At 39.0% G+C, this 25322-nt stretch overlaps 1 protein-coding gene across 25 annotated transcripts in view; it reads right to left on the reverse strand.

The window, feature by feature from the left end:
* Nucleotides 1–7286: 7286 nt before the first annotated feature.
* Nucleotides 7287–25322, reverse strand: part of SOX5 (SRY-box transcription factor 5) — a 1010478-nt gene continuing 992442 nt past the window's right edge. For all 25 annotated transcript variants that reach the window (XM_067008877.1, XM_067008891.1, XM_059082188.2 and 22 more), the window contains 2 exons: nt 14090–14306; nt 7287–12269 (listed from right to left, as the gene is read on the reverse strand). In XM_067008877.1, coding sequence (XP_066864978.1) covers nt 11966–12269; nt 14090–14306 — 521 coding nt within the window. In that variant the 3' untranslated portion in view covers nt 7287–11965. The remainder of the gene's footprint in view (nt 12270–14089; nt 14307–25322) is intronic.

The raw sequence follows: 25322 nt of genomic DNA on the forward strand, positions 1-25322 counted from the left end.
GAAAGGAAAGAAAAAAAGGAAGAAAGGAAGGAAGGAAGGAAGAAATGAAGGAAGAAAGCAAGAAAGGAAGGAAGGGAGGAAGGAAGTTAGGAAGGAAGGAGGGAAAAAAGAAAGGAAGAAAGAAAGAAGATAAAGTGGATAAAAGAAGATAAAAGTAGGATAAAATAAAGTTATTAAAATAAAAAATTATTAAGAAGAAAAATTTTATATAAAAAAAACAACAAAAAAACCTGGTTTGGTCAGAACCCTAGGACAAATGGTGAAAGCAAAGCTATACAGACAAAATCTCACACAGCAGCACACACATACACACCCACAAAAAGAGAAAAAGGGGAAAATAATAATATATCTTGCTCCCAAAGCCGATCTCCTCAACTTGGGATGATTTGCTGTCTATTCAGGTATTCCACAGATGCAGGGCATTTCAAGCTGATTGTGGAGCTTTAATCTGCTGCTCCTGAGGCTGCTGGGAGAGACCTCCCCCTCTCTGTTCACACAGCTCCAGGTGTTCAGCTTTGGACTTGGCCCCGCCTCTGCGTGTAGGTCGTCCGAGGGCGTCTGCCCTTCGCTCAGATAGGACGGCGTTAAAGGAGCAGCTGATTCGGGGGCTCTGGCACAGGCCGGGGGAGAGGGAGGGGCACGGAGGCGGGGCTAGCCTGCGACGTCAGAGGCCGGCGTGACGTTGCACCAGCCCGAGGCACGCTGCGCATTCTCCCGGGGAAGCTGTCCCTGGATCCCGGAACCCCGGCAGTGGCGGGCTGCACGGGCTCCCGGGAGGGGAGGTGTGGAGAGTGACCTGTGCTCGCACACAGGCCTCTTGGAGGCGGCAGCGGCAGCCTTAGCGTCCCATGCCCGTCTCTGGGGTCCGCGCCGACAGCTGCGACTCGCGCCCGTTTCTGGAGCTCCTTTAAGCAGCACGCTTAATCCCCTCTCCTCGCGCCCCAGGAAACAGAGTCAAGAAAAAGTCTCGTCTCTTCGGCAGCTCCGCGCCCGTCTCTGGATCTCCTTTAAGCGGCATGCTTAAACCCTTCTCCTCGCGCACCTGGAAGCAAAGAGGTAAGAAAAGGTCTCTTTGCCTCTTCGGCAGCTGTAGACTTTTTCCCGGTCTTCCTCCCGGCTAACCGTGGCGCACTGACCCCTTCAGGCTGTGTTCACGCCGCCACCCCCAATCCTCTCCCGGCTTCCGACCGAAGCCCGAGCCTTAGCTCTCAGCCCCCGCCCTTCCCGGCGGGTGAGCAGACAAGCCTCTCGGGCTGGTGAGTGCAGGTCGGCACCGATCCTCTGCGGGAATCTCTCCACTTTGCCCTCCGTACCGTGTTACTGCGCTCTCCTCCGCGGCTCCGAAGCTTCCCCGTCCGCCACCCTCAGTCTCCGCCCGCGAAGGGGCTTCTAGTGTGTGGAAACCTTTCCTCCTTCACAGCGCCCTCCCACTGGTGCAGGTCCCGTCCCCATTCCTTTGGCTCTGTTTATTCTTTTTTCTTTTGCCCTACCCAGCTACGTGGGGAGTTTCTTGCCTTTTGGCAGGTCTGAGGTCTTATGCCAGCATTCAGTGGGTGTTCTATAGGAGCAGTTCCACGTGTAGATGTATTTCTGATGTATTTGTGGGGAGGAAGGTGATCTCTGCGTCTTACTCCTCCACCATCTTCTCTCCCGCCCACAGGGTCAACTTTTGATACATGTGTATATTTTTATTAAACTGTTTTTATTTTCGCTAACTCTGTGCTCTTCTTTGTCTAATTGATGATTATTTGTAGATCTCATCTCTTTATTTTGTCTATTTTCATCTATTTTCTGGAATATATTAAGCTCTACTTGTGTTAAAGTCTTTGCTAACTTAAATATCAGTATCATCTGTAGATAAACATCTACTGTTTCCTTTTCTCTTGATTGTAAATTTTGCCTTTGCGTGTGTTTAGATTTTTTTCCCTAAACTTTTAATAGAACCCGTATGATTTAATCTTCCACCAGAGTGGAGTTTCATATTATTATGCTAGGCAGATGGGTGATCATTTTACCCTTACCAGTGATTTAGCTGTGTTAAGGTTGCTTGGCAGTTTTGGTGGTACTCAGGCTACCTCTGTTTTGTCTCAGTGTAATTTTCCCAAGCTTTGCTTGTGAGCATGGTGGATAATTGTCTCCTCAGCCATGAAAAACTACAGGGGATTCAGGTCTGCCCTTATAATGTTCTCAGCTCAACTCTCCAGTATCTTCTCCTTGAAGATAAAATGTGGCAATTATCTTGAGAGCGTGATTAGCTGTATGCTTGAGTCAGGTCCCATATCTATGGCTGGTCTTTGTTTCCTAAGGACTAAATGACACAGGAGATTTCAATCTTTCCTTTGGAAGCTTGCCGTGAATCTCCAACATCCCACACAGCTGTAGAACTCAGCAAATATGCCATTAGTAAAACCAGTCTTGCACTTGAGGTCCTTCAAGTTTCCACTTAGGCACTTTGGATCCACACAACTACTTTGCTGGTTTCTCTTTCACCCATAAGTTGCCAAGTCTTTTATAGCAAAACCCAGAATTTGATAATGTTTTCACCAAATAGGAATGGTTAGCAATCATCAGCTTCACCTTAGATGAATTTTTGCTTTTCTGAAATTATGGTTCACCTGGCCCTCATTTTTCCCATAGATTTCTAATTCCCTAAAATATAATTTTGGGGGTATTTTTCCAGCTTTTTCTAGTTGTTCCAGTGGGAGGTTGGCCATTCACCAGCTACTACATTCATTTAGAAGCTGAAGTCTCAGTGAATATGAAAATGATTCTTGTTCTGATTTGAAATCCTGTGTCACAGTCTGGTTCATTAATCATATTCTTGTACTGTTTTTTTTGCTTAACGTGTGCTAGTCTTATTTGCTTTATATCTTGTATAGACCTATCATAATACTGAACATAGCATAAAAGCCAATTTGAAACGTCTGGTTGTTGAAAAAGCTAGTCTATGGGACATGATAAATATTCATCACAATCACAATTCTTCCAGCTTTATCCTGTGTAAATCCTTGTTTAATCCATATATCCAGTTATCTATTCATATGTATACTATCTTTCTCTCTGACCCCCTGCAAAGTGTCTTTATAAAACTGCTTAAGGACTGATAGGTAAGCATATAGGAAACAAATCTACAGCTTTTGTAAATCTGCTTACATAAAGTGGCACTTTGCATTGTTTCTTATCCCTTAAGTGTGAAATCCATCTGAGAATTTAGGGCAAGGAAGGTTTATTTCTCGTGATAAACTTGCATGCTTCCTTCAATTAAGCAATGAGAATTCTCTAATCCGTGTAGTTTCTTTGCCCTGGCTGCTATGAAAACGAGTTGTTTTGTAATGATTAGAGTTGTCCTCCTCCGACAGTGTGTACACACACACACACACACACACACACACACACACACACACACATACACACACACACACATCTCTTTTGTAAAGAGACAAAAGGTAAAGAGTAAGAAAAAAGGAATATGTGTGTGTGTTTCTATAATGTGTAAGTATATGTGTGATTTCTTTTTATTTCTTACTCTTTACCTGTTGTCTAATTGCTGTGTGCTAACTGTGCTGGCATTTCTGTACTTGTGTATTTATTGTAAGCCACTCGAAATTTTGAAAGAGGGCTAAAGAGCCTATGAATTGACATAAAGTCAACATGATGCACTAAGGAGCAGAGACTCATCAACTTTGACAAGAGTTTGGCTTTTTATTGCCAGAAGGACCAGGTTAGCATTATTAATTTAGTGTTTGCCAAATACTGAGTCATTAAGACAAGGAAAGACAAACCATACTACCTCCTATGATTTTTATCATTTTCCCTGATTTGGATTTTTCACTCATAAAAATGTCTAAATATTTTTTCATGATACAAACTCAGATTTTGTGTGTTTAAAATTTACATTAAAAGTGTAAAATTTATAAAACTTTATCACAGTTTGTCAACATAAACTTTGGGGGATCTTGAAGTATCTGAAAAATTAAGTGACCTTTTAAAGTTTTTACTGTAACAATAGGAGACAGAGATAAAGCTACACCAGAGGATTTTATAAGCAAGAGTCTAAGATATAGGTGATATAATAGGCTATAATATCAAAGCTTATAGATCTGTAAAATCAGTGGGTTACAGGGAAATGGATTACTGTTTAATGAGGACAATCTAAAATTCTCTCTTCAGTATCTTTAGTTGGCATTTGTGCCCAATGTTATACCACTGGCAATTTAATTCATCTTCCAGATGTCAAATAAGCCCTGACCGTAAGAAAGCAGATTAACTCCTCTTGTGCATGTTAACCTGGTAGAAGACAATGATGCTTAAAGATCATTCCCAAATAAAAAAGACAACTTATGTAATTATTTGGGGCCTACTAGTAATAATTGTAGTCCTGAATCAAACTGAAGTTCATGCAACCACAATTTATAAACTTGTACTCTAGTCAATTGCAGGTTTGAAATATAAGGCAAAATGAATGCTTACTGAAGGCCAATGAATGTTAGAACAATTTGAATAAAGCCAGTCTCCCATGTAAGTAATTACTTACTTCCATGTAAGTAATTATCTAAATATTTTCTATGGTTTCTCCAACTTTCTACCAGGACCACATGAATTTATTATAGAAAGTTATCACAACAGTGATTTTAAAAGTTATCACAGCAGTGATTTTTATAAACAAGACTTTATTTCAAATATATTTTACAGTTTGTGTGTAATTAGGATTTCTTTCCAGAATCTGAAATTTAATACTAAATTGAACAGACAATGTACAAAATGATGGTGTTTACTTAGGCCTACTGGATTCCTACAGTTGTTCTCGTAATTTTTCTTTTCACTTTTAAATTGAATCAGTGGAGACATTAATGATAAAACAACTTTCATCCCTTGGTTATATCTTGAATACCAACAAAGTACCATTCCATACCATATTCACTTGTATATTTAAAAAATGGTAATAATAGGGAGAGTAAAATTTCACGTATCTGGACCTAGTTGCAAAATGAATTATTGTGATCAGAGCTGAACTGGTTCATTCTTAGTGGTAAAAATATTGGGTTGGCCAGAAAGTTCGTTCGGGTTTTCCTGTAAGATGTTACAGAAAAACCCAAACGAACTTTCTGGCCAACCCAATAGTTTTGCTAAGCAAATTGGTAGAACAAACTAAATTGCAGAACAGATGCTTAGCCTGTTTAATAAAATTTAACTATTTTTAAGAACTTTTAGCAATACTGTTGCATATGCTTTACATACTAATTACAATGCTTACTTATAAAACAGGTCGTCTCAGCTAGTTATTAGGTTGCTTTAGAAACTCAAGAAAAATAAATTGGATATTTTTCATATTCTTTAACTTAGATATTGAACTAATTCATGCTTACCTTCACCTCCATAGTTGTAATTGAGGTTTCGACAATGATGTCAAGTTATAAGTAGGGATAGCTTCTGAATTTGAAAATTTGGTAGGAATGACAGTATCTTGATTTTTTTTTTCAGTATCTTGATTTTTTTTAAAAACACATATGTGAACTTGCTCAAACACCAATTTCTAAAATTGTCAGAACTGAGATTTAAAAAAAAAAGAATGGATTTCTTTTCACTATTGCCAGAATTTTTCTGGTTGTTCAAGGCATTGGCAGTAAGAAAACAATCTATTATTGCATGCTAGTCCTAAATATTCCGTAAGAAACTAAAAAACAACAAAGGCCAAGAAGAGAATGTTTCTAAAATACAGTGTGACAGGACAAAACTAAGTGAACTTTATTTGGTAGGAAGGAGACCAAAGGTGGGATTTTGCACCTTGGGTGAGCCAAGCTTTCATAAGCAGACAAGATTTCCCCCATCTACATATACTTAACATACTTCAGTGATGCTGTTTCCTGAAGAAACAGGATGACACTGTGACCACTGTAGCTGTAGGTGGTCTACTAAAAACATTACATGGAATGATCATTTCTCTACTTCTACAGTGGATATTTTCCTTTCAAAAGCACCTCAATTTTTTGGCAAATATGAAGTGGGTATAGTTTTGTGTGTTTCAGTTGTATTTTTGGTGTTCGACTGGCCTGGAGTCTCTGAAGCCTACTGCTTTGCCATGATGAACAAAAGGAGAAGCAGAGAAACAAGGATAACATGTGCACATGTTCTGGTGGATCAAATGCCCTCAAAAACAATCTATGAAGGGACAGATTGAGAGCTCTTTCTAGCCTCAAACTCTTGATGAATCACTGACCCTCAGCTTCACACAGGTTTTTATAGAGGCCTAAGGTTAAAGTATGGTAGGCAATAGGATCTGCAGAATTTGACATGCACAAAATGTAGATAAAAGAGGAAAATAACCCCACCTCTTGGTTGTTTTGAAACACTAGGGCATGCAGAATAATTATTTGGAGCTGGTTAATAGCAACAGCTTTATCCCTGTCCCTAGAGATTCTGATTCACTACATCTGGAGTCTGGCTTAAGAATCTACATTTTAAACTGTTAATTCTAAAGCAGGTAGCCTACGGACCAGACACTGTAAACTACTGATACTTCTGTGAAGGGTTACAATGGGCAAAGTGTTAGTAGAACATACCTTCTTTATATACTTACTTCATATTCATTTGAACCAGATGTTATCTAACCCAGTTTCTTGATACTTATTTAAAAACCACCCAATTAACCAACCAACCAACCAAAAACCCTTATGGTAAATGATTTCACATAAAGCTATCAAGATAGAAATACATATTATGGTGGAAGAGACAAGCAAAAATGGCCACTGGAAGGAAAGGAGCCTTCTTGTTTTAACATTTGCTTAAAAAGCTGAAGGTAGAATCCAGAGGTTAAATGTCAGAATGTTAAACAATTTAGAAATATCCATTATTCTAAATTAGATACCAGTAAAGTGAAAATTATTTATAGTTCTTACTTTCATAATCTGAAATTTAGAATTTCTATACCAACAATAGACTGAAATTCAATTCTAAAATTGCCCCAATGATAGTGTCAAGCTTGGGAAAAATGACATTAAGGGTGCTTCAGGCTGCAGGATTTTTAAGTGTTATTAGCTTCAATTACATACAAGAAGGATACCTTTTGACATTACGGTGAAGCTCTCCGATGACATGCATCATAAAGAGGACTTGAATGTCCACCTCTAAGATCGAAACCCTTAGTTCTCAGTTCAAAGTCAACTTCAGGAAGTGAGGTTATTTATATTGGAAACAAAATTAAATTATTTTTCATATTTTTGCTCTTTTTAAAAGAAAACTAATGATTAAACCGCCATAACAAGAATTGTGAAAAGAAACACAGTATAATAGGTAAAGAACACATTTGCTGTTTTTATTGGTGCCTTGCATGGCAGTAATACTGAAAAAAGAGAATGCAAAAACAAAAAACAAAAACAAAAACAAAACAGGTTGGCGGCAACCCACATCTTTTTTTTTAAGAGTACATAAACTCCTGTTTTATTTTTATTGTGGCATGAATGATAACATAAAACCAAAAACATGAAAATATACAACTTATATTACACTATGTGTTATGAACAAAATATAAATCTATAACTCTATGTTATATTTACATAATTATTTATTTTATTAAATTTCAAGTGAGATGGTAGGTTGCACATACTTTGTTTTAAGCTCCAGGCATTTGATTGTCTCTTTTCTACATTTTCCCATTTTTACTCATAAGATCCCAAACATTCGAAGGACTAAGAGCTTTAGAGCCAGTGGAGCTGTATAAATACTGTTTTAGTGAACCAGTGACAGAGACACTGGGGAGGGCAGGAATCAATCAGTAGAAAACCCAACATCATCTTCAACCTGGGACATTGATAGTTATCGGAAACTTTAAAATTAAATACTGTAAAAGCCTGTCTAAAAGAAAACCTATGCCCTATAAGACAAAAGAGATCTCTGAACCACTTTAAGTGGGCTTCATATTTTTCCTTGCAGACCCCATAATTTTTATTTTACTATTAACTTGATAGACAAATATTTTATAAACCTGTTTGTAAATATACAGTTGTTTATTACAATTCAAATAATTTACCCATTAGAATGAATGAAAACATAATGATTTTTGATGTTTTAAATGTGATATAAGAAGTTTCTTCTGGGAACAGTAACATCTTCTGGATTAAGAAAATATCTGAAATTGGACCATAAAATATTTAAAGATAATTTTCTTTAAATGAATTAAGGTAAAAATTCTACTCCAAAATCAAACCTATGAAATAACTTCATCAAAGAAATTCTTTTATATTTGTTCCTTATAAGAGGATTTGGTTTCAATAATGATTATGTTCTTTGGGAGGGATTTTATACATGGTTAACTCTTAACTGTAGATGCCAAATAAATGTTAAAAATCGACTTAACTAATTTAGGTTTAAGTGGACTGAAGAACAGTTTTGTTATTTTATACAATTGTAGTGACTAGACAAATTCTTAGTAACTTATATATGACCTTTAACCTATTTTCTCCAGTGATGCTCTTAGATTCATATTAAAACATGACTGTTTTTAGAAGAACTGATTACAACAGCCATAAAAAACCAGAATTCTGGCAAGATTATCCCTCAGTACTAGGGTTAGCGTGTGTGCCTGTGGTTTGTGTGTGTGTGTGTGTGCGTGAGAGAGAGAGAGAGAGAGAGAGAAAGTAATGTGAAATGTGAACACGTAGGTAGGGAAGGGGAGAGAAGGGAGACTTCATGTTCATTTGAGTTTGATCTTACTCTCATTTCCTCTCCCTTATCTTTTTTGGTCATCATGGGGCACAGAAAAAGAATACAAGGTTTTAGAATCCTTTACAAAAATGATCAACCAATCAAATGCCAGAAGGCAATGTGCTAACCCAGTAGGCTGCCATTCGTAGCACCTTTTATCAAATGACTTCAAAGCACTTTAAACATTAATATGATTTTTTGTTTGTTTTCTTTTGGGGAAAATTAAGGCAAAACAATTGTGACCCCCAGTGAATCAGACATCAGAACAAGACAACATAATGCAAGGCTATGGACTTGCTTTTGTTTCAATCCATGCACAGTTTCGTCTCTCTGACATAGATCTAACTAAGTAAAATTAACTTCTGAATTTCAGCCGTTAAAGGTCACCATTAACAATTTCATTTTCCCCTTCAAATAAAACAAGTAAAAAACAAACAAAAAGACCAAACAGAAGTGTTCGTCAATTCACTGGTTAGATTTCAAATTCAAGTTAGAATTTGTGTCAGCCATGGATGCCCTCAGTGGCATCTACCTGGAGCTAAAACAAAGTATTCTTGTAGCCCAAAGTCATGAAATGAAGACAAAGCATCTTTATAACATGGTGGAAAATAAGTGTCCAGCAAACGTGAGAGGTGAACCCACATAAGTCAGAAAGAATTTGTTAACAAAGACAGAACAAATTTTTAAAAATCTGTTTTCACATTGTACATAATAACGATATAAAAACAAGTGTCCATTTTTTTATCCAGAGTGCTTAAAAACAAAACAAACAAAAACAAAAGAGAAATTGGCTGTAGATGACTGTGGTAATTAAATAACTAAAATGAGTGATGAGAGCCTAAGTTAACTGAGATTGAATACGACCCTCCTATTAATTCACTTGTAGGTATTAAACACCGGAATGTGACATTTGTTGGGGCCAAACTTTTAAAAAGGAGAAAACTTATGGAAGGATAAATGAAACTGTGTGAGTGAATGTGTTTGTGTGTGTATATATATATGTATGTATACATATATATATACATGTTGGAGATGGAAATTTGTTTTAAATATCTAACAACTTATTGGCTGTACTTCCAAATCAGAGGAGAATAAAATAGAAAGGGAGAAATAAATTATGCATAACTTACTAATCTGGGAACAGCTGACCATTATTATTATTATTACTATTATTATTATTATTTTATCATCATCATCATCATTATTACAACACTAGCAAAAAGAGGCAGTTCAAATGAAAATACAGTCATCAAAAACAAACAGAAAAACAAACAAAGCAAAGTCTCTGACATGCAGGATATGATTAGCTCCTCCAAGCAAAACCCCAGAGCAAGTCTTTTGAGAGAGAGAAAAATAAAAAGGATTTTTTTCTTATTTATATGTAAAAATCAAACTTTAGGGTCAGGTTTGGGGAGGGTGGGATAGGAAAATGATGACTGGAGTGAAAACCATGGCACATCCAAGCTACTGGCTGGAGTATTTACTGTCTAATGGTTCAGCACAAACAACACTAATTCAGTTTAAATGATTTCCCGTTTATTTGAACATGCCCTACGACTGCCTTGGCACTTAGCTGGCAAAGTCTAAGCTGTCCCGTCACCATCAGTTGCTGCTCTATGCACACACTCTGCTGGAATCAGAAATTAGACTTCAGTGGATTCATCTTACAGCAAGAGTAGAGCGGTGGCAAGGGTTGCTGGGCTCAGCCAGGCTCCCTCTTGTTGGGCTGTGACAACTTTTAATCCAGTCCTGCTTTTTACGGCATGAAATGCACATGGCCCACAATTCTGAAATGCAAATGGCCTCCACCTCATTTCACGGAGGGATGAAAAATACCTTATAAAATCATCAGTTCCATTTCCTGATCAGGAAAGGATGGAATGTTGAAGAAATAAGCGAATTCCATATTTCTAGAATATGGGCAAATATATTCAAGGGAAACAATGATTGTTTTGCTTGAAGTTATCAACAGGAAAAACAAACAGAAATCATTAGGTAGGAAATGTTAGTGGAACCATCTGACCAGGGAGAAGCAACATCTGGGAACAGTTTGCTTCCCTGTTATACACGCACCCCTCTATTACACAGGGCCACCTGATCCATCCAATAATAATCATATTAGAAGTTTAAAAATATAATTTCTGAGCCCTATATTGGTTGTCATTTGAAGTGCAAAGTCAAGGTCAAGGCTGCTTCCAGACCAGTCACTTAGAAGGATGTGGGATTTCATCCCCAGATGTGGGTTTAACTCACAATGGTCCAACATTATTCCAATTAGTACCATAATCACACACATACATACACACAAAAATCCAAGATCAGAAAATATTTTTTTTCTCTAAATTTCTTATGTCTCTCTCTCTCTTTTCACCTGAGAACAGCACCTACAGTTTCCATTTAAAAAAAAAAGTCAAATCTCACCAGCTGCTGGTATTTCAGGTTTTTCAAGGGATTGTCTAAGATATAACACTGTCCTAATTTAAGAAGGAACAGGAAAAAGGAAAGGGAAAAAATCAACTGGGTCAATACTTCAGTACAAATTTGGCACTTGCTCAAAGATGTAGTGTGGTGTGCAACAGATAAGAAAGTCCTCTAGAGAAAATGATTGCTAATTTTGTGGTGGACAGCAAGGAAGTTAAAAACAGGCTCTTTTACCCTCTTCCCCCCCCATGCACAGACTCCCATCTTTAAAGTATAGAGATGGAGAAGGTGGAGAGAAGTAAAGAGAAATTCATCTTTCTTTTTTTATCTGTCAGGTGCATTACTGAAAACAAAAACAAAAACAACGAAAGGAAAGAAAGAAAAGGAAAAAAACCCAGAAACCCCAAAAAACAAAACTTATTTCTTTTTAAAAACTGTAGCACAAAACAACAAAACACATTCACAAGCCACTTGTTGGCACTGTGTACCTGAGTGAGAATTTCTAGAACATTGTAGAACAAACAGCCATAAAGTTTATTAAAAAAAAAAGTTGACGGGTAAGACTTCAGTGCTTGGATGTAGCAGCTGAATTACTGGCATTATTTTACCCATAGCTTATTTCAATCTCTTGTTGTTGATATTGTTGTTTGCTTGTTGTATTTTTATCTCCTTTCCAAGCCTTTTGAGGCTGAGGTCTATTAGTCAGCTGATGTCCCAACTATTTAAGACTAACAGTTAAAGTAACAGTCAGTGTATGAGAAAGTTAATGTGCTTGGCCACTGGTAAGGATGAACCAGCGAGGGCTTCTTTAAGTCCTCGGGTCACAACAATCTTTTGACCCTTATCAGTTGGCTTGTCCTGCAATATGGTTTTCACTGTCACTCCCATAATCTACATCTGGATCATCCTCTTCCTCCTCGTACTCATCATAAATTTCGCCGTTGATGTCCTCAGCCTGAATCTCTTCTTTGATATGTGGCTCCTCTCCTTTCACGCCGTAAGTGCTCTGGATAACAGGCATCCCAGGCTCCGGGCTGCTGGACACGCTTGAGTGCTCCGAGGGCAGATGAGGGGAGGGCATTCCAGCCATGGCGATGGCTCCAGGGTACACGACGCCAGCAGTGGCGATGGGGATCTGTGCTTGTTGCCTGTTGGAGAGGAATTCCCAAAAAGAGACCGTGGGTGAGTGTACAGCTGGATGCAGGCCTTACTTACTCTACAATTAATTTGCTCAAGTTGTCCAACTCTAAGGTCATGATTTTCACCCTGTTGCCTGGCAGTTTGAAAACTGTATCCTACTTTGATCCCAATACCTTACTTCTATGTAGTGCTTTATAGATTACAAGGCATTTGCACGTGTTACCCATTTGATTCTTAAAGTGATTGCTACTTTTCTACTTTATGAAAAGAAACTGAGGGACAGAAAGATTAAGCAGAAGAACTCAAGTCCCTGAGCCCGAGTTAATTTTTCCTTCACTACAACATGTCGAAAGAGTTTTTAAAAGAATTAAACCTAGGGCTTCCCTGGTGGCGCAGTGGTTGAGAGTCCGCCTGCCGATGCAGGGGACACGGGTTCGTGCCCCGGTCCGGGAGGATCCCACATGCCGCGGAGCGGCTGGGCCCGTGAGCCGTGGCCGCTGAGCCTGCGCGTCCGGAGCCTGTGCTCCGCAATAGGAGAGGCCACAATAGTGAGACGCCCGCGTACCAAAAAAAAAAAAAAAAAAAAAAAAAACACCTAAAGGTAATTCAATTTTAATGGAAAAACCCTAAAGTCTTGGAGCTCTTAAAATAAAACTTTACTGCCCAGAACTCACCAGAACTGAACATGGTCCACCTCACCCCTGAAACAGTTTTCAGTGGGGGTAGGAAGTAGGGCTGGCCTCATGGGTGGACCACCTCTGCAGCTGTATAGGACCCGGGGCTTAGAAAGAGCCTACACTTGGTTTACAGTTCTGTTGTCACAATCTTGAAATTCTTAAAAACCTTTTAACAGGGACCCCGCATTTTCATTTTACACTGGGCTCCACAGATATATTCTGTAGCTGGTCCAAGTACGAAGGGATTAATAGATGACGTTCATTTATGCCTTCTTTCATTCATTCGTCTGTTTAGTATTTTCCCCAAGGAGCGCTGGGTCCCCAAGAGTATTGCACTGGGATATAAATCACAGACCCTTTGGACAAAGCAAGCAGATGCTTTCAGGGGAGTGGAGGAGACAGGGCAGATTAGAAAAGTGTTGTGTGTTTTTTTAAAGTATCCTCTGGCCATTTTCAGAACAGTACTTATTATTCTAAGAAGCTCTCAGGATCTTATTTACTGTTCCAGATATGAACAATTTTATTTCTGTGCTTTTTGATAAAATTCTGCAGAAACAATGTGGTTGCAGGCCTTTGCCATAGGAAGTAAGGTAAGACATACTGAGAAAGGCATCCTTAATTCAGAAGGAAACTTTCCCATTCACAACTTGTTGTACCCTGAAGAGAATCCCTACTTTATGTGATCTTGTAAGGCCACACGTGTGCTCTGAGAGCCCAGAGACTCTGCTATATTCAGAAACAAGTCTTTCTTTTGGAATCATTTTTATGTTGTATTATCTCAGCTAAGTTGTTAGCTGCTGTGGAATTTACACCGTGAGGCCTTGGAATTAATGAAAACCAGCAAGAAAAAGAACCAGGAAGACTTCTATGTTTTTAATAGCAAACTTCAAAATTCTTTACTCTCAGATATTCTATTTTCAAACCAGCTATTAACAAAGCTCCCGCATCAGAGCCATTGTTCTAGGGGCCTGGAATGAATTCACGTGAAGTGTTCTTTCTCAGGATTATAAGGGGACAGTTTAGTCTCTGAAAATACACTGTGCTCAGGTGCTTTCTCAAAACGCTGCTTTGCAACTAAACAAATACATCTCCCATCCCATTAAGTGTAACAGGAAATGTTCTTTATGGGAAAATGACCGGAAGGTCCTTACCCAACATTGAAGTATTGCCGCATTTCCTGCCGCCTGTTCCGCATGATTGCCTTGTATTCCCCGATGCGCAGCTTTTTGCCGTCCACCAGGCAGGTGCGCTTCGGCCTGGGCTTGTATTTGTAGTCAGGGTACTTCTCCAGGTGCTGCTTGCTGAGACGGGCTTGCTCCTCATAATATGGCTGTTTCTCTAGGTTTGTCATAGCTTTCCAGCGAGATCCTATGAGGAAAAAAAGTCACAATTCCCATTTGCACAGAGGCTGAGGATCCTAAAAAGGTATAACTGAGAATACGAAAATCTAAAGTAAAAATGTTGGCCAAATCCCAAAAATACATAAAAAGGTTATGATTAGTGAGCTCTGACTCAAGAGCTGAGATGCCACAAGAACAGAGGTGTTGGTGGCAGTGTCCTCAAAGACTGTGCACCCAGAGATACAAACACTAAGCAATATTTTTCTTCTGGCTTGAATGAACAATTTAGCCAAACTTGTACCTTATGTACTTAAAAGCTCATAGATGATTTACTGGAAATAGCTTTCATTTCTACATTAGACCATGATGTAATTGAACTGTGAACTGAAAAGTTATGCAAAAACACATTACATATTTTGAATCTGAGGATAATTATCTAGTTACTGAGTATTGTTATGCAGGGTACATTACTTACTACAAAGGTTTCTAACGTATGTTACGTGTAATTCTTATTCTCCCCCAAATGTTTAAATATGCTTATGTGATTAGTTAAAAATTCATTTCATTAAAATTCTAATTATAAAAAATACATTGATGAACAGGCACTGGGTAACTACCGTGTGCTAGATACCGTACTAAAACCTTTACATAAGTTGTTTCATTTTTACCTTTCACCATAATCTCATAAGCAGACATTTATACCTATTTCTAAAGATAAAAAAATTGAAGTTCAAATAGATGAAGTAACTTACCCAAGGTCACACAACTATTAAATTGTGGATCACTGACTGAAACTTAGGTTTGACAGAATTGAAATTGTGGTACAACATGTACCCTTACATACCTATACCCATCTACTATATAGGATCTAGCAGAAATCAAAACTTACAATAATAAGTATGTTCAGTAATACTTTTCTCTTAATCGTTTTCAATATATAAACATGTCACTTCCTGTGATAGAGCATGCATTAGTCATGTTAGCCCAAATTGGTTTTCCCTTTCTTTTCACTTTTAATTTTGGTTTGGACTCAAGTAGGATCGCAAAAACACAACTATTGGAAGCTTAATTAAAAATAGTTTACGCTTATTCTCAATATAGATGTGATTTAAAGCTCTGATTCTATCAGTATGGCTATGTGCAGTAGTAATAGGAGTAGTAATGTTTATTTTTTATTAAGAATGTGAGAAAAATCTATTTGCAGATGTTTATCTGCAAGTAATCAGCTCGACTCTACCCAAATGCACAAGGACCAAAATAACTGGAATTAGGAGATCCCTAGCAAATATGTACTGGCACTGCTGCCTTTACCTGCCTTCCAAAGTCATCTAAGCAAGATCTTAAACCTTTTGAATGAATTCATTACTCATCTGTAACTCCACATCTCAAATGCAGATAGCTCACTAATGAATAGTACTTTCCTACAAATGTACAGAATTCCTCTATATGGGCTGTTATATTTATTAAACGAATGCAGAGAAAGGGACAACATTTCTTCCCTTAGAATTCTTTCCTATTGGAACAGATGTTGCCTGGGTGGGTATATCCACGTAGGTGTTACAAAGATTTATAAACAGATTTTTTCCAATCTAGACAGCCAATATGATTTCATTATATTTACAACAGAAACTCAGGTTACAGTTCAAATAATAAGGCTTAATTTTTCTACTCCTTTCTCAAACTTGTATTTAAATACAGTGTCCATCATTTAGTTAGCTGGTCAGGCCATATCATTTGTAGATACAATTTCAAACTCTGTTATTCAACATTATTTTCTAGAGGCACTTGAAAATCATTATGTTGTTCTCAGGGCAAATATAAACACAAGTAAACCTATAATACTATTGAACTAGATCAATTATTCTTGTGGAGTTTCTTATAAGTATGTATACCAGAATTTTGACCCTCAGAATAGGGAGTGGAAAATGTCAGAATAACTTACTGAATAATTAAAGAAATCGAACAGTGGATCAAGGATGGTTGACCTGAAATTCACTAACTATGTTTACCACCCAATAAAACAAATAAACTAGCATTCTCAGTTAGAATAGGAATTGTCAAAGATTCTTCCCTAAGTCTAAAGGTTCTATTAGCTCAAAAAAGAATATTTTTCTCTAAGGAAAGGGAATGTTTATGCCTCATAGTAACATGCCTTGGAATGTAAGAGCTATGTTTAGATTTCCTACTATGTGCATGATGCTGTATTCATCACTAGATATGCAGCAGTGAGTTGTTATGGTTCCTATCTTCTTGGAGCTTATATTCCAGCCGAGAAGAAATACATTAAATACGTAATTGCAAAATGTATAATTTTAATTATAATTGTGGAAAGTACAGAAAGCTATGAGAATATATGATAAGGAGGTGAGATCAATCTTCTGTAGGTCAGGAAGGCATCGCTGCAAAAATGACTCCTAGAGGGATTGAAAAAACAAGAGTGGCCTATGGAGGAAGAATTGAATGGTCAAGGCCTTGTAGTGGGAAGGGGAGTAGAGGAACCTAAAGTTGTTCTGGCTAAAATGCAGAGAAAAAAAGGAGAGGAAAAGATGTGCAAATTCTCAAATAAGTTGGCCTCTATCTGTGGTATGAACTGGAATCAAAATATTTTGAAACTTGATAATATAATTTCTCTGGAAGCATCACTGAATGGTAAGCCACATTGAAAAATATGGCCATATCACTGTTACATGTCTTTTCAAAATTAAGAATTAAGGGACAATTTGACCCAGTTAATGCTTAAGCTAACTACTCCATTATATGACTGAGCAGAACAGTAGTTCAGTTTGGTGGCAAAGGCAGGTGTGTGTGTGTGTGTGTGCGGGGGGGGGTGGGTGGGTACGTGGGCCTCTCACTGCTGTGGCCTCTCCCGTTGCGGAGCACAGGCTCCGGACGTGCAGCCTCAGCGGCCATGGCTCACGGGTCCAGCCGCTCCGCGGCACCCGCGCCCCCTTCATCGGCAGGCGGACTCTCAACCATTGCGCCACCAGGGAAGCCCCTATCATTTTTTAATAATAGCTTTCGAATGGGGATAACCAAATGACAGTTTGGTTTAGGTTTCAGTGGCTTTGCAGGTACACCAACCACTGTTTGTAGCTGCAATGTAACCCCCTGAAACACACTAGATGAGGATGGGAGGACAGCATTTTAGATACCTTCAAAAGAGATGAAAACATCTCCTTGTTTTGGGTGTGGCTGGCTGCTCACCCTGGACCATGTACAGGGAGTTAAAAGTTCCCTGCTGTTTTCAAAGATGAGCCTTCAACAAAGAAAAAAGAATTAAGTACATTCAGGTATTCCTCCTGATGACAAAAAAGAAGATTCAATCGAAAATATTTGATGTTAAAAAGGAGAAAAAAAAAATCAGTCTTGAAAGTGCTCTTTTCCTTTCTAAAGCTGGCAACACAATAAAAATGAAGAGTTTGAGCTGGGCAATAGTGTCATCTCCATGGGGTCTGTAATGAGTTTGCACATTTTACTCTAACTACTGTATACCTAATCAGAAAAAGATGTCCCCCGTCCCCTGATCTAGCGCCAAACGGTAAAAGGTGATTCCTTATGTTAACAATTTCAGCAGAATGGCTTATTAAAACCAGATTTTAGGGTATTATAAAATGCTTAGAAGCCCTTTAAAATGTCAACTAGGATCTCCAGAGACTACGTAAAATGTCAACCCAGCTCAAGCGCCTGTTTTAAGCAGAATGAATTAGCGGCATGCTGTCGGAGGCTGTTATCCAAAACAATCAGTAAAAGGGAAAACATCAAGCTTTCTTTGTACTTTTATATGAAATGAGCCATTTAGAATGATCTTGTGGATATTTGAAGATCACTTATTTATTTGAAGCTATGACTAAATATTGAGGCCCAAGACACCTCGGTGGGTTTTTTTTCCCTGCTATATCTTTAATTAATATAATTTCATTGAAAAATCTTGTTAAGCAGCATTCTCTTTCATGCAGCCTATTATGATATAATCATATAGTCAGTCTAATATTCTCTCCTTCAAACCAGAAAGGAATTCTTTTAGCCAGTCATCTCTTTCCCTTGAAGGCTTTTGCTCTATTTCCTAAAATATTTCACATCATCAAAACTGGTATTTCTCTCATACTTAGAGTAAGGTTTTAATCAGTGATTATTATTTTTTTAGTATTCAGACACATAAATGAATGACATAAAGACAGGTTAAACAATCTTAGTTTTTAGTGTTTTTTTGACATTTGGAGAGTTCTAATTTGATAATAACTGATATATTAAAATATGAAATAAGCTTACATCAAGTATTTTGTTCTTTTCTAGAGTTTTTCCAAATGAAACAGATATGGTATTTTTTTTAATAAAAAATTCATATGGAAGGTAGAATGTTGTCATAAAAAAGAATAGATCAGAGATGGTAAAGATGCAAAAAATACTTTCTTTTGATCAGTTTCTTATATTTGGATATATATTTATACATAAATATTCATGTTTTCTATGTACACATAAAGCTTCACATGTTCATATCTTTTGAGATAACCTTCATCTAAAGAGCTCAAAATCATTTAGATGAAAATTGAGACACAAGTTTAAGTAGTTAACGGTTTTTGTTTGCTTTTGTTTCATTACAAATGTACACTGTGGACTGGGAGGCACCCTATTACATTGTTGAAAATATGGGATCATAAAAACACATGTACATATTTAGTAACCACTTTCAGATGATCGGTTCCTTAATGTAAAGAATCAAAAGGCAAACTACATTAGCTACATGTAATTCGAAGTGCACTATGGATTTTAACAAAGCTTTAATAACTTCAACAAATTTTGTTACTTATTTGTCAAAGACAAAATGTGCTGATAGAGTTAAGTGTTCTTCTAATTTTTTTATTTAGCTCTTAGAAGTCAGAGAAAATAAAAATTTGCTTAGGTTGTCAAGAACCTGGACACCATGCTCTTTTTTGCGGTACGCGAGCCTCTCACTGCTGTGGCCTCTCCCGTTGCAGAGCACAGGCTCCGGACGCGCAGGCTCAGCAGCCATGGCTCGCAGGCCCAGCCACTCCGCAGCATGTGGGATCTTCCCGGACCGGGGCACGAAGCCATGTCCCCCGCATCGGCAGGCGGACTCTCAACCACTGCACCACCAGGGAAGCCCGACACCATGCTCTTGAAGGTAAAGATGATGGTGAGGATGACATTGATGATGATGTAAAGAGAACAGCACCAAAGAAATGGCATCTTCCCTTCCTTCTTTCTGTGACTTAAATTGGTGTATAATAGGTCTCTTTATAATCCGTACTCTTTCCTTTCAGCCATCTTTGCTGTGTGCTTCAGTGTCTTTGTATGTTGGGTAAATATGTACTTTTGTCATCTGTTAAGCTGAAAGCTGCAATAGCAGGAAAAGTCCCTTTTTAAATGATACTGAAAATACGCGTAAGGATACTAAAAGTAAAAATTAAGGGGGAGCGAAGAAGATGGCGGAAGAGTAAGACGTGGGGATCACCTTCCTCCTCACAGATACATCAGAAATACATCTACACGTGGAAGTTCTCCTACAGAACACCCACCGAACGCTGGCAGAAGACCTCAGACCTCCCAAAAGGCAAGAAACTCCCCATGTACCTGGGTAGGGCAAAAGAAAAAAGTATAAACAGAGACAAAAGAATAGGGACGGGGCCTGCACCAGTGGGAGGGATCCGTGAAGGAGGAAAGGTTCCCACACACTAGAAGCCCCTTCGCGGGTGGAGACTGCGGGTGGCGGACGGGGAAGCTTCAGAGCAGCGGAGGAGAGCTCAGCAACAGGGTGTGGAGGGCAAAGCAGAGAGATTCCGAAGAGGATCGGTGCTGATCAGCACTCACCAGCCCGAGAGGCTTGTCTGCTCACCCGCCGCGGCGGGCGGGGCTGGGAACTGAGCCTCGGGTGGATCCCAGGGAAAGGTCTGGAGCTGGCAGAGTGAAAACAGCCTGAAGGAGTTAGTGCGCCACGGCTGGCCGGGAGGGAGTCCGGGAGGGAGTCCGGGAGAAGTCTGGAGCTGCCGAAGAGGCAAGAGACCTTTTCTTCCCTCTTTACCTCCTGCTGCGCGAGGAGAGGGGTTTAAGCACGCCGCTTAAAGGAGCTCCAGAAATGGGCGCGGAGCTGCCGAAGAGACTTTTTCTTGCCTCTTCGCTTCCTGGGGCGCGAGCCGCGGCTGTCGGCAAGGACAACAGAGATGGGTGTGGGACGCTAGGGTTGCTACTGCCACCACCAAGAGGCCTGTGTGCGAGCACAGGTCACTCTCCACACCAGCCCTCCTGGGAGCCTGTGCAGCCCGCCACCGCTAGGATCCCGGGATCCAGGGACAGCTTCCCCGGGAGAACGCGCGGTGTGCCTGGGGCCGGTGCAGCGTCACGTGGGCTCGCCCCACATCCGTGCCCCCCCCCCACGCCTGAGTGAGCCAGAGACCACGAATCAGCTGCTCCGTTAACGCTGCTCCTTTGACCCCGCCCTCTCTGAGCGAAGGGCAGACGCCCTCGGACGACCTGCGCGCAGAGGCGGGGCCAGGTCCAGGGCAGAGCCCCAGGAGCTGTGCAAACAAAGAGAGGGGGAGGTCCCTCCTAGCAGCCTCAGAAACAGCGGGTTAAAGCTCCACAGTCAGCTTGAAGTGCCCTGCATCTGTGGAAAACCTGAATAGACAGCAAAATATCCCAGGTTGAGGAGGTGGCCTTTGGGAGCAAGATATACTATTATTTTCCCCTTTTTTCTTTTTGTGAGTGTGTATGTGGGTGCTGCTGTGTGAGATTTTGTCTGTGTAGCTTTGTTTTCACCATTTGTCCTGGGGTTAGACCGACCCCCCCCACTTTTTTTTCTTTAATAGAAATTTTTCTTCTTAATAATTTTTTATTTTAATAACTGTATTTTACCCTACTTTATTTTGTCTTCTTTCTTTCTTCCTTTCTTCCCTCCCTCCCTTCCTTCCTTTCTTGCCTTTCTATTTTTTTCTCCCTTTTATTTCGAGCCGTGTGGATTAAAGGCTCTTGGCACTCCAGCCAGGTGTCAAGGCTGTGTCTCTGAGGTGGGAGAACCAACCTCAGGACACTGGTCCACAAGAGACCTCTCAGCTCCACATAATATCAAACGGCGAAAATCTCCCTCTAAACACCAATACCCAGCTTCACTCAAGGACCAGCAATGAACAGTGCTGGACACCCTATACCCAACAAAGAGCAAGACAGGTCTATAGCCCCATCCATCAGCAGAGAGGCTGCCTAAAATCATAATGAGGCTACCAACATCCCCATACACACCACCAGACGTGGACCTGCCCACCAGAAAGACAAGATCCAGCCTCATCCACCAGAACAGAGGCACTAGTCCCCCCAACCAGGAAGCCTACTCAACACACGGAACCAACCTCCGGCACTGGGGACAGCCACCAAAAACAGAGGGAACTACGAACCTGCAGCCTGCAAAAAGGAGACCCCAAACACAGTAAGATAAGCAAAATGAGAAGACAGAAAAACACACAGCAGATGAAGGAACAAGATAAAAACACAACAGACCTAAGAGCTGAAGAGGTAATAGCCAGTCTACCTGAAAAAGAATTAAGAATAATGATAGTAAAGATGATTCAAAAAGAATAGACAAATTGCAAGAAACAGTTAACAAGGACCTAGAAAAAACAAAGAGGAAGCAAGCAACGATGAGCAACACAATAAATGAAATGAAAAATACTCTACATGGGATCAATAGCAGAATAACTGAGGCAGAAGGACAGATAAGTGACCTGGAAGATAAAATAGTAGAAATAACTACTGCAGAGCAGAAGAAAGAAAAAAGAATGAAAAGAACTGAGGACAGTCTCAGAGACCTCTGGGACAACATTAAATGCAACAACATTCGAATTATAGGGGTCCCAGAAGAAGAAGAGAAAAAGAAAGGGACTAAGAAAATATTTGAAGAGATTATAGTTGAAAACTTCCCTAATATAGGAAAGGAAATAGTCAATCAAGTCCAGGAAGCACAGAGAGACCCATACAGGATAAACCCAAGGATAAACACGCCAAGACACATAATAATCAAACTGTCAAAAATTAAATACAAAGAAAACATATTAAAAGCAGCAAGGGAAAAACAACAAATAACACACAAGGGAATCCCCATAAGGTTAACAGCTGATCTTTCAGCAGAAACCCTACAAACCAGAAGGGAGTGGCAGGACATATTTAAAGTGATGAAGGAGAAAAACCTACAACCAAGATTACTCTACCCAGCAAGGATCTCATTCAGATTTGATGGAGCAATAAAAACCTTTACAGACGCTGAGAGAGTTCAGCACCACCAAACCAGCTTTACAGCAAATGCTAAAGGAACTTCTCTAAGCAAGAAACACAAGAGAAGGAAAAGACCTACAAGAACAACCTGAAACAATTAAGTAAATGGTAATAGGAATACACATATCAATAATTACCTTAAATGTAAATGGATTAAATGCTCCCACCAAAAGACACAGACTGGCTGAATGGATACAAAAACAGGACCCATATATATGCTGTCTACAAGAGACCCACTTCAGACCTAGGGACACTTACAGACTGAAAGTGAGGGGATGGAAAAAGATATTCCATGCAAATGGAAATCAGAAAAAGCCAGAGTAGCAATTCTCATTTCAGACAAAATAGACTTTAAAATAAAAACTATTACAAAAGACAAAGAAGGACACTACATAATGATTAAGGGATCGATCCATGAAGAAGATATAACAATTGTAAATATTGATGCACCCAACATAGGAGCACCTCAATACATAAGGCAAATACTAACAGCCATAAAAGGGGAAATCGACAGGAACACAATCATAGTAGGGGACTTTAACACCCCACTTTCACCAATGGACAGATCATCCAAAATGAAAATAAATAAGGAAACACAAGCTTTAAATGATACATTATACAAGATGGACCTAATTGATATTTATAGGACATTCCATCCAAAAACAACAGAATACACATTTTTCTCAAGTGCTCATGGAACATTCTCCAGGATAGATCATATCTTGGGTCACAAATCTAGCCTTGGCAAATTTAAGAAAATTGAAGTCGTATCAAGTATCTTTTCTGACCACAACGCTATGAGACTAGATATCAATTACAGGAAAAGTTCTGTAAAAAATACAAACACATGGAGGCTAAACAATACACTACTGAATAACGAAGTGATCACTGAAGAAATGAAAGAGAAAATAAAAAAATACTTAGAAACAAATGACAATGGAGACATGACGACCCAAAACCTATGGAATACATGAAAAGCAGTTCTAAGAGGGAAGTTTATAGCAATACAATCATACCTTAAGAAACAGGAAACATCTAGAATAAGCAACTTAACTTTGCACCTAAAGTAATTAGAGATAGAAGAACAAAAACCCCTCAAATTTAGCAGAAGGAAAGAAATCATAAAGATCAGATCAGAAATGAATGAAAAAGAAATGAAGGAAATGATAGCAAAGATCAATAAAAGTAAAAGCTGGTTCTTTGAGAAGATAAATAAAATTGATAAACCATTAGCCAGACTCATCAAGAAAAAAAGGGACAAGACTCAAATCAATAGAATTGGAAATGAAAAAGGAGATGTAACAACTGACACTGCAGAAATACAAAAGATTATTAAGAGATTACTACAAGCAACTGTATGCCAATAAAATGGACAACCTGGAAGAAATGGACAAATTCTTAGAAATGCACAAGCTGCCAAGACTGAACCAGGAAGAAATAGAAAATATGAACAGACCAATCACAAGCACTGAAATTGAAACTGTGATTCAAAATCTTCCAACAAACAAAAGCCCAGGACCAGATGGCTTCACAGGCGAATTCTATCAAACATTTAGAGAAGAGCTAACACCTATCCTTCTCAAACTCTTCCAAAAGATAGCAGAGGGAGGAACACTCCCAAACTCATTCTATGAGGCCACCATCACCCTGATACCAAAACCAGACAAAGACGTCACAAAGAAAGAAAACTACAGGCCAATATCACTGATGAACATAGATGCAAAAATCCTCAACAAAATACTAGCAAACAGAATCCAACAGCACATCAAAAGGATCATATACCAGGATCAGGTGGGGTTTATCCCAGGAATGCAAGGATTCTTCAACATACACAAATCAATCAACGTGATACACCATATCAACAAACTGAAGGAGAAAAAACCATATGATCATCTCAATAGATGCAGAGAAAGCTTTTGACAAAATTCAACATCCATTTATGATAAAAACCCTGCAGAAAGTAGGCATAGAGGGAACTTTCCTCAATATAATAAAGGCCATATATGACAAACCCACAGCCAGCATCGTTCTCAATGGTGAAAAACTGAAACCATTTCCACTAAGATCAGGAACAAGACAAGGTTGCCCACTCTCACCACTCTTATTCAACATAGTTTTGGAAGTTCTAGCCACAGCAATCAGAGAAAATAAAGAAATAAAAGGAATCCAAATAGGAAAAGAAGAAGTAAAGCTGTCACTGTTTGCAGATGACATGATACTATACATAGAGAATCCTAAGGATGCTACCAGAAAGCTACTAGAACTAATCAGTGAATTTGGTAAAGTAGCAGGATACAAAATTAATGCACCGAAATCTCTGGCATTCTTATACACTAATGATGAAAAATCTGAGAGTGAAATTAAGAAAACACTCCCATTTACCATTGCAACAAAAAGAATAAAATATCTAGGAATAAACCTACCTAAGGAGACAAAAGACTTGTATGCAGAAAACTATAAGACACTGATGAAAGAAATTAAAGCTGATACAAATAGGTGGGGAAATATACCATGTTCTTGGATTGGAAGAATCAACATTGTGAAAATGAGTACTACCCAAAGCAGTCTACAGATTCAATGCAATCCCTATCAAATTACCACTGGCATTTTTTACAGAAATAGAACAAAGAATTTCACAATTTGTACGGAAACACAAAAGACCCCGAATAGCCAAAGCAATCTTGAGAACGAAAAATGGAGCTGGAGGAATCAGGCTCCCTGACTTCAGACTATACTACAAGGCCACAGTAATCAAGACAGTATG

This window comes from Kogia breviceps, chromosome 12 (assembly GCF_026419965.1).
Source record: "Kogia breviceps isolate mKogBre1 chromosome 12, mKogBre1 haplotype 1, whole genome shotgun sequence".
Classification (NCBI taxonomy): Eukaryota; Metazoa; Chordata; class Mammalia; order Artiodactyla; family Physeteridae; genus Kogia; species Kogia breviceps.